Genomic DNA, 11231 nt, shown 5'->3' on the forward strand with positions numbered 1-11231 from the left:
ACACAACATGAACATTGGTTGCACTCTTGTTAGCAAACAGAGTGCAACCCAAAAGATGAAGAAGATATGCGCGAGCCGCAGCTGTCCAATGACCTGCTTGGCATCGGCGCTCGTAGATATCACGTACCCATTGCAGGTGTACATACGATCCACGAAACTGCCCTGTCTCAACCCTGGCAGCCTCTGTAGAGACCATCAATAAGTCCACCAGCATCAGAACCGCATCATCCACGTGCAAGGGCTGAAAGATGTGCAAGTTGCCAACCACGGGCAGATGCAGAAGTGAGGAGACGTCATCTAGCGTGATCGTCACCTCTCCCACAGAGAGATGGAAACTAGATGTCTCCCAATGCCACCGCTCGAAAAACGAGGACAAAAGTCCCCGATCGCCAGTGTCTACTGAACACGCGATCAGAGGACTTAGTCCTGTCCCAGCAACTAGTCCCTCAATGGCAGAGACAGACCTGCCTAAACTATGGACCTTCCTCCCATGAGAGGATAACTTCAACTCAGGACGCTCCTGAATTGAAGTATAAAGGAACGCAAAATTCGTTAAAATCATCATTTAAAGGAAAACTAATTTTAATCATAAAGTATAACTACCAAGTAACTAAAAATAAATATTATAAATACCTCTCTCGTCCATACACCGCAAGCAACATGATCCGCATACTGGGTCAGCACGGATGGGTCGCTCGGACCCCCCGAAAATCCCTCATGTTCATCCTCAGCAGCCTGGGTGCCTATGTCTGCAGGAATGTCTGTCCCAGTGTCCTCTACATCAGCTGGTGCCATCGGGTCATCCGGAACTACGTCAGCCTCTACATCTGGCGTAGGGAGCACTGGCTCATCGTGCGCCGTAGTCACAGGTACTCGCTGCCTCCGTGCGGATGCGGTATGTCGTTGACGTTGTGGAGCATCATCGGAATCATCACGATCTCCTCTGCCAGTAACGTGACCTAAGGCACGACCTAATCCTCTGGTCCTAACCATGATCTACAAATCAATACCACAAATTCCATCACTGATTTCATTGACTCAAATTTCATTGGTCTAACGCAAATTTCATCGACTCAAAGTCACGCAAGTTGTCAGGATTTCATTGACTTTAGGGCTGTCATTCAGTCTATTATTTATTTGCAAAGTTGTCAGCATTACATTTATTTATTTGAAAAGTTTAGTTTAAATGTGTATTTTTTAGAAATTTTAGACAATTAAAAATCTATCAAACCAACCAGAATATATGCCATACCTCGTACATTTGTAATAATGCATGTATTAGAGGTATGCACCATATTCACCAAGCAGAATATATGTCATTCCTCGTACAATTGGTAGTGGCTCAGTTCCTAGGGTTTCCTTTGAGAGGAACAGTTCTTGAATTTGCAAGAACGTGGTATATATGATCCTATGCCACCTAGTTCCATTTTCCTAAGCAAGCAAGAAAGAAAGTACCAATGGTGGGGGAGAGGTCATTGATGGAGTTAGAGTTGGAGATGAAGCTGAGAAGAAGACTACTCTTGCCAACACTAGAATCACCAATCAACAAAACCTTAAAGTAGTAACTGTAGTTGCTACTTTCAACTCTTGAAGCAGAACCCATGTTTTCTTTCTTTCTTTTTGTAGCTTCCAAACTGACCAAGAATCACTCCACCATGATGATTATCGCTCACTTTCAAGAATTGAGAAACAAAAAAGGAAGAGAAGAGAAGATGAGACAAGGAGGTGAAGTTGGCAGGTAGTCCAAGCGGTTGAGAGTTTGGTCTAGGAAAGAAAACCTGTTGAGAATGGTTAGGACAAATGTCCTCTTTCGTATGCACTTTTTTTAATGTGTCATAGATTGGATTGAGTCCACGCATCGTTTCTTGTTGCACACAACATTTCTTTCAAGCATGTCGGCCATATTAGAGTTTTGTCTCCTTCCCACTCAAAACACACACTCTCCCCCCACTTGATTAACTTTCCCACACCATCATCATTTTTACTACTTCCTTTTTCTTAACTACTCACTCCATTTTATATTCCTTTATGTCCATGTATAAGAATTAATAAAAATTAATTTTAACCTATATGTTTTAATAGAATTAGCTAAGGTTTTTTAAGTTTCTCTCTAAGTTTAAAACTCTTTAAAATATGATTTTTTTTTACAGATTTGAAATATATTTTTTAGCATGAACAATGACTGATTTTTTATCCTAGATTAAATAAATATTTTGATATTCTTAACTAATTTTTTTTCTCTTAATATTATTTACCTATAATTGAGGGTAATCAGTAAATACGAAGGGATACTTACATGTGACTATAGCTTTGGTTAGCTTCTTTATATTGTTTTTAGGTATGAATAAATCTAACCAGGAATGCATTTCACATGGATAGGGATTTGTAACAGATTTTAGGTACCCACGGTACCATGATAATATATATTTTGTTTGCTGTTTTTTTATATATAAAAAATATCTATTTATCCACATTTCACTAAAAATATTTTATGCAGACATGTTTGTCCTAATCATGTTACTTTTGAACTTAATTTGCTGAGGTTGTCTAGGCGTTTGAATCAGTTTTTCGATACGACATTCAGTTCTAAGTGGCAATTACATAAAAGGAAATTACATATTTGCATTAAATCAAATTGAAATAATTAATATTCTCCAAAATGACATTATTTATCAAATATTTAGCATACATTCAGAGGTGATCCTAATAACCAAAATTCCTAATTTAAAAAAAAACTCACAATGTATCAAATATTTGGCAATTTTTAAAATGAAGTTGTGAGTCTTACGGATCAACTAGATCCGTAACACTCACATCTCCACTTTCAAATCAGCATTCTACACTATCGCCGGCAACAATGGTGGAAACGACATGGTCACGGCGCTTACCTCGACGGTGGACAGTGACGAAGCTCCCTCGACGGTGAACGACGGCGTTGCTCTTCGCGGAAGCCTCCTCAATGCACCACGGCAACCTCCTATTCACGGAAACAATGGTGGCAAGCTCCTCAACGAAGAAGAAGAAGAACCTCTTCCCGCAACCTCCTCTTAACGACAACGAAGAAGAAGAAAACGAAAACGACTGGTGACGTGAGAGAGTCTCGCGTTAATGCAGGAAGAAGAAGCAGAAAGCTTATGAGGAAGAACAAAAGAAAACCGCAGGAACAAGAAGCAAAAACGCAGGCAAGGTGGGAGAGAGAGTCTCGCGTTAATTTTAAAAAAAAAATAAGTGAGGGGTATGTGAATGTATGTATACATGATTTTGATGATGTCAAAAGAAGAATCAAACAAGGCTCAGAAGAATCAAACAAGGCTCATTTTGCTTCAAGATTAATACAAGATTGTTTCAACAAACAAAGCCTTGATTCAAGATTTCTTCAAGATCAAGCCTTGCCTCAAAATGAAAGGTTTCAAGTCATTCAAGGCACATGTAATCGATTACCAATACATGTAATCGATTACCAATGGTTTGAAAGTGTGTAATCGATTACACATCATATGTAATCGATTACCAGAGACTCTGAACGTTGAGAATTCAAATTTTAAATGAAGGGTCACAACTATTCAAGAAAAACAACTGTGTAATCGATTACACTAATTCTGTAATCGATTACCAGAGAGGATTTTCAAGGAATATTGCCAACAGTCATATCTTTTCATTAGATTTGTGAATGGCCATCAAAGGCCTATAAATAGGTGACTTGGGCACGAATTTTATGCAGAGAGTTTTGCTTGGAAAAAATGTCTTATCCTCTCAAAAGACAATGAGAGAGATTCCAAAAGAACTTCATTGTCAAATGCTCTCTCAAGAAATCCTTGATCAAACACTTGCAAAATCTATAAGGATTCTTACATGATCTTCATTGTAATATTCTTCTCTTGAAGAGAGAATTCATCTTTCATTCTTCTTATTCAATGAGATTGGTTAAGAGACTGTGAGTCTCTTGTTGTAAAGGATTCCTGAACACAAGGGATGGGTTGTCCCTGTGTGGTTCAGACTTTGTAATGGATTTTACAAATATAGTGGAAATCTCAAGTGGGTTGCTTGAGTACTGGACGTAGGCACGGGTTGTGGCCGAACCAGTATAAAACTGTGTTTTCCTTCTCTCTTCCCTTATCTCATTTATGTTATTGCAATCAATTTTGCCTTGCATGTTTATAGAACATTATTAAATTGATTATTGTTGCTTCTTCTGCATTCTAAGCCTATCCCTCTTAAGATTATTGAGGCCACAAGGTCTAACAAGTGGTATCAGAGCGGGATTCTTGTATAAAGTTTAAAAACTTCAAGAATAGATATGGCCTCATCCAAATTTCCATTTCCTGAGGGAAATTATATCAATAGGCTCTTATGTTCAATGGTGAGGGTTATCATTATTGGAAAATCCGAATGCAAATCTTTATAGAAGTCATAGATCTAAAGATATGGGAAGCCATTGAATTTGATTCCTTTATTCCTACAATGGTAGAGAGAAATGCAACTATATAAAAAAAAAACTAGAGAAGAAAGAAGACGATGATGAAAGAAGAAAGAAGAAGATTCCTCTTTAGTCCCAAAATGCTAAGTGCGATCAACTTGGGCACATGAGATTCAATTGTCCTGTGTTTAAAAGAAGAATGGAAAAATCCGACAAGATGAATTTCAAAGAGAAGAAAGAAAAGAAAGGATATATCACTTGAGAAGATAATGTCATAAATTATTCAAGTGATTCAGAGAAGAAAATCATAAGTCTGGATATCATGATGAAAGACTATGAAAATGGAGAAGAGCAAAGTCGATACATTGATAGCAATTTCTCCAAACACATGACATGCATCAAAGTTTATTCATTTTTCTCTCCAAGATAAATGAATATGTGATTTATGGAGACAGCAAACGAAGGCCACATTTCTCCCCAAGAAAAGTGAATATGTGATATATGGAGACAACAAACAAAGGCCACTTGATCAACAACCCCAACAAGTAATATCAAATGATACCAATGGGTCACTTGTCTTTGATTGATTACTTTTGATGCTTATTTTCTACTTGAGTTTAGACTGTTCTTGATGATTGTGATTGAATTTGATTGACTGTGTTTGATGATTGATTGATTGTATTTTTGATTGTGTGTTTGATTGTATTGTTTTTTATGTTTGTTCCTGATTGAGTTTTTGATTATTTTTAAAGAATCTATGAAACTTTTGAAATTAGTTTCATGTTTTAAGAAAACTATTTCAAATTTAGAAAAGGAAATTTTGAAATTGAAATTTGAAAATTAAAATTGAAATTTGAAATTTGAAATTTGAAAAGTTAAATTTGAAAATTGAAAATTGAAAATTAAAATTTGGAAGTTGGAAGTAGTTATTGGAAGTTGAAAGTTAAAAATGGAAGTTGAAAGTTGGAAGGGGAAGTTACTAAAAGTTGAAGTTGGAAGTTGGAAGTTGGAATTTAAAATTTAAAATTTAAAATTTAAATTTTAAAATTTAAAATTTGAAATTTGAAATTTGAAATTTGAATTTTTTTTAATAGAAATTATTATGTATAGTTAGTTGATTATTAATTTAATTAATTTGATTTGAAATATTTGATGATTGATTGTCTTTGATTGTGTTTGATTGATGTGTTATTGTACTTATTTTTTCTTGATTAAATTTGAATGATTGTTTTAATGCCTTTTGGTATCACTTGATTCTAATACATTGCAACAAGTGGTAACATCTTTCTCCTCTCTATTCATGATTTGTTTTTGATGTTGACAAAGGGGGAGAGAAAGATAAAGGATAAAATAGTAAGAAAAATTATCTATTGTTTATGAGACAATTTGTTTACATATGAAAAATATGAAATCTTCAACTGTCTCATATAAGCAATCATTGCAAAACCAAGGGGGAGTAAATTATATGCGAATAGATATTTTTTCTTTATTATTGCTCCTAACCTACAGGTGGTTGTCATCATCAAAAAGGGGGAGAATGTAAATCATGAAGATTTTGATGATGTCAATAAGAATTAAGAATTTTCTTGAGAAAGGGGGAGAATGTAAATCATGCAAGCTTTGATGGTGTTGAGAAGAAATCACATGTTTGTCATCATCAAAAAGGGAGAGAATGTGAATGTATGTATACATGATTTTGATGATGTCAAAAGAAGAATCAAACAAGGCTCAGAAGAATCAAACAAGCCTCATTTTACTTCAAGATTAATACAAGATTGTTTCAACAAACAAAGTCTTGATTCAAGATTTCTTCAAGATCAAGCCTTGCCTCAAAATGAAAGGTTTCAAGTCATTCAAGGCACATGTAATCGATTACCAATGGTTTGAAAGTGTGTAATCGATTACACATCATATGTAATCGATTACCAGAGACTCTGAACGTTGAGAATTCAAATTTTAAATGAAGGGTCACAACTGTTCAAGAAAAACAACTGTGTAATCGATTACACTAATTCTGTAATCGATTACCAGAGAGGATTTTCAAGGAATATCGCCAATAGTCATATCTTTTCATTAGATTTGTGAATGGCCATCAAAGGCCTATAAATAGGTGACTTGGGCACGAATTTTATGCAGAGAGTTTTGCTTGGCAAAAATATCTTATCCTCTCAAAAGACAATGAGAGAGATTCCAAAAGAACTTCATTGTCAAATGATGCTCTCTCAAGAAATCTTTGATCAAACACTTGCAAAATCTATAAGGATTCTTACATGATCTTCATTGTAATATTTCTTATCTTGAAGAGAGAATTCTTCTTCCATTCTTCTTATTCAATGAGATTGGTTAAGAGACTGTGAGTCTCTTGTTGTAAAGGATTCCTGAACACAAGGGATGGGTTGTCCCTGTGTGGTTCAGACTTTGTAATGGATTTTACAAAGATAGTGAAAATCTTAAGTGGGTTGCTTGAGTATTGGACGTAGGCACAGGTTGTGGCCGAACCAGTATAAAACTGTGTTTGCATTCTCTCTTCCCTTATCTCATTTATGTTATTGCAATCAATTTTGCCTTGCATGTTTATAGAACATTATTAAATTATTGTTGTTGCTTCTTCTGCATTCTAAGCCTATCCCTCTTAAGATTATTGAGGTCATAAGGTCTAACAGAGTATTATGGCCTTTTCACTACTAGTGCTGGGTACACCAGCAAAAATGCTGAGTGCACCTAGCAACACTCTTAAACTTATCAACTAATGCAAACTACTAGTCTCGTACTAGACCAATAGGTTATTCCAAGGAGTTTCTCTACCAAAACATTATTTTTTAATATCACTTATATTTGTCCATGGTAGTATTTGTTGTTTGCAACAATTCATTCCCCAAATATTGAACTGAAGCAAATATTGAATTAGTTTGTTTAAATTTATTTATTGAAATAAACATTTATTTTAATAAAATATAAACAATTCTATTTTTTTAATCCGTTTGTCTAAACTATTTCGACTTAAAAAAATAATTTTCTAATTATTTTAAGAAACAAATCCTCTGTTTATTAAAAAAAACGTTTATATAAAAAACAATCATTTTAAAGTTACTTTTTTTTTTAAGTTTAAAAAAACTCACCCATTGTTGTTCTTGGAAACAAAAGCCGATGTAGACAAGACAAGACAGAGATGATCTTCAAGGATATATACAAGAAAAGGGCAATGATTTCAATAAAAGCAAAAGAACTTGCAAGCTATAAATTTCAAGGCAAGAAAAGTCTATTGTTGCCATTTATTATAAAATGCCTGCGGCAAGTTGATACCATTAAAAAATGCATTCCATATAAAGTTTATACCAACAAAGCTGTCCATATTTTCTTCTTAAAAGAAAACATTCTATCACAACATCAATACAATTTAAACCTCCCACTTCAATCAAAATAATTAATGCACTCAAGGAATGGATCGTTGATATAGGGGCAAACCTCCCAATGCTTCACGTTCGGCTCTCTCCCTCTTCACCTGCAAGTCATGGGTAGCAAAGCATTTAGTGACAATTTTAACAGTTATTTGGTTGTTGATTGTTTAAATTTAAGGATTAACACTTTCTTCTCACATGTACATAAAATTATCACAAGTGTTTACTAAAAGGAAAATTCTAAAGTATTCTGAAAGTAATAATTATCCAATCAAAAGATAACATGTAAGTTTATAATACTTTATAATAAAATCTAACTTGTTTCGTGAATTACTCTTGCATTATACAAGTAGCTTATAAGTCACAACTTAGTAGTCAACAAATGACCAGTATACATATCCAGTAGGCATACAGCTCACAAATCCATGCTTCATAATAGTAGCCAACTCTATCACAAATCAAAAGTCATGTGTAACTTCCTATCCCCCCCTCCACCTCCAAAAAAAAAATTTAAATCTTATCATTTCTTCTTTTCTATGATTTACCAATGTGCTGAAAACAGTTTGTTGTAAAAGTAGTTGGCATTACTTTGCCCAAATATAGTTGTGAAAGTAAAATTTAGTTTTGGACCCTTATCCAAACAAACTATTAAAATGCTGTTTGCAAGCATGGAGGGATAAACTATTCTGAGCAAAAAAGGGCTACAGATATGAAGTGAAACACAGGAAGTTTTAAATTTATCCTTACTTGAAGAATAGAATACAAGTGAATCATCAAACATGCTAATACATTTCATGAAACAATTGAGTTCTGTCCACAACAAGAGCACTAGCAATCCAAGCAATGCATGTTAGAATACTACTATTCACATTGTCAAGTTTTTTTGTCAGGGATTTTACAGGAGGAAAAGCATGGAGAATCAAGAAGGATGTAATCAGCCTCCATCAAATATTATAATGAAACACCCCACCAACACACACATCTAGTTATATATATCACTAGTCACTAGCACTTACAAGAGTCAGCATATCCTGAAGGTAGCCCCTGAATGGTGTTTGCATTGCCTGTCAAAAAGACGGAAACAGAAAATGAGAATTAAAAAATTAACATAATACTTAAAAGAGTCAAAGGCATGATGACCTTCATACATTCCCAAACATGGACATTAAATCCTCTCAGATACATCCTTAGAAACAAACACCACAAATATCCCGTTAGAATGTATTCACAGATACCATAGTTGCAAAAATTTGAATTGTCCAATATTATGAGCTAGTTTCACATCATGGTTGCGTTACAAAGACCAAACTTCTCGAACCATCAAATGCATTTCACATTCCCAAGTGATATATTAAATAAAAGTATGATTCTCTATATTCTCAAATTCAGACTATTCTAAGCATTAAGTAATAGACTCATACACATCCACCATCATGTCTTAAACCTAACAAACTGGATCCAGTCACATAGCAATTCAACACAAAAGATTTTCTTTTTCATCCATCTTGCTCGTAACTTTTCAACAAAAGCAACAAGAAAAAAAAATGGAACCAAGAACCCAAACCAAAAACAACACCAAGACCATTGTAAAGCAATTGATTCATACACGTCCATCATTCCTTAAAACTTAATTATTTGTACCCAGTCACATCTTACAATTTCAACATGAAAGATTTTATTTTTCGACCTTTTTTGCAACAAAAAGTCAACAACAGAGACAAAAACAAGAAGTACAAGACGCAAGAACAAAAAACCAAGACCAATACCCAAGAACCTGGCACCATAGAACAAAGAACCATGACAAAGGACAAGAACCAGAAATCAGAAAAAGAACCGAAAAGGACAAAAAGAAAAAAAGAACCCGAAGTCCAAACAATATATTCATGCACATCAACCAACTTTTAAACCCTAATTAATTGGACCATGTCACATCTTAATCTTAGCATTTTAACACACGGTTTTCTTTTTCATCCATCTTTCTTGTAACTAAACCTTGACAACACAGTAAACAGCAACAAGAACAAGTTCATTGAAACCAATAAATTCACACACACACACACATCCATCATATCTTAGAACCTAATTAACTGGACCCAGTCATATCTTAGCATTCCAACACAAAACGTATTTCCATTTTCACTCATCTTTCGTAAACTAAACCCAATACCAGCAATAATAACAACAACAATAGATATTAAAAAATAAGAAAAAAGGAAAAAGAAAAAAACCTGAAGATTGTCAGGGAGGTACTCGTGCTTCATGGAAAGATCGATGGCGCGTTTAAGACGCGCGTGGCGAGCGTCCACCACCTCTTTCGGAAGCCGATTCAGCGCCTCCTTCACATCTAGATCGTAGTAAGGATCGTACAAATCGTCATATCGGAGCCCTAATTAACAAAATCCAACACGATTTTCACAAATCAATCAAAACTAGGGTTTTGGAAATTCGATCGAAGAGAGAGAAAAAAGGGGGAACTAACCGTATTTGCGAAGCCGTCTGGAGAGGGATTTCATGTGCTGAGCGGCGAACCAGTTCTTCTTCGGATCCAGAAACCATTGAAGAAACGACGCCATGACTGTCTTTGCTTTCTCGCTCAATCGCTGAGAAAGAGGAACCAATGCTTCTTATTTTGCACCACACCACTCCGTTCTTTGCGTCTACTAGCCAACGACGTGTCGTTTGTTACAACAATTCCAATTTTTTGTTATATTATATATATAATAAAATGGCGAAACGACAAAGGGTTTTTTTTTTTTCTTTTCAAAATTATCAAATTGAAGTAAAATTTGAATGAATACTCATCTTCTTGAATTTAAAGAAAGTCATAAACTCTCTTAACACTTTTTTTTCATTCAAGTCATAAAATACTTTATAATTTTAAATTTTTTTTAATACAACTTTGAAGTTGTAAGAGGTTTTTTTATTGAAGTCATAAAATATTTTACGATTTGAATTTATTTTAGAACAACTTTAAAATAGTAAGGATATATTTTTTCTTTTTTCATTTAAAACTTAAATTTTAAATTTTTGGTAAAGTCGTAAACTATTTACTCAAAGTTGAGAATAGTTTTTTATTTTTAATTATTTAATGAATTAATGTATATTTTTTTAGGTTTATTTAATATTTTTCTATATTTTTTATATATTTTATTTAATTTTTTCTATATTTTTTTATTAATGTTAAGGATTATTATTTATTTTTTAAATTAAAAAAATAATGCAAAAGACATAAATTTAAATAAAAATATTAAAATGTAATACACATATTTATTTAAGAAAAATATTAAAAAAAATTTACTAATATTAACTTATAATTTATCAACTAATATTATTTTTTAAAAAAATAATTATTTTTTACAATTATCATTTAGTAAATTAATAATTTCATACAATATTATTAATTAATTTTATTTTAT

The 11231-nt window shown here is 33.6% G+C and overlaps 1 protein-coding gene across 1 annotated transcript; it reads right to left on the minus strand.

Moving 5' to 3' along the window:
* Nucleotides 1–7661: 7661 nt before the first annotated feature.
* LOC100499867 (uncharacterized) lies at nucleotides 7662–10414 on the minus strand. Its single transcript, NM_001250210.2, is given in 4 exon segments — nucleotides 7662–7919; nucleotides 8832–8879; nucleotides 10044–10201; nucleotides 10295–10414. Coding segments are annotated over 4 exon segments (369 nt in total). The 5' UTR covers nucleotides 10389–10414; the 3' UTR covers nucleotides 7662–7850.
* Nucleotides 10415–11231: the final 817 nt, after the last annotated feature.

This window comes from Glycine max, chromosome 14 (genome assembly GCF_000004515.6).
Source record: "Glycine max cultivar Williams 82 chromosome 14, Glycine_max_v4.0, whole genome shotgun sequence".
In the NCBI taxonomy this organism is placed as follows: Eukaryota; Viridiplantae; Streptophyta; class Magnoliopsida; order Fabales; family Fabaceae; genus Glycine; species Glycine max.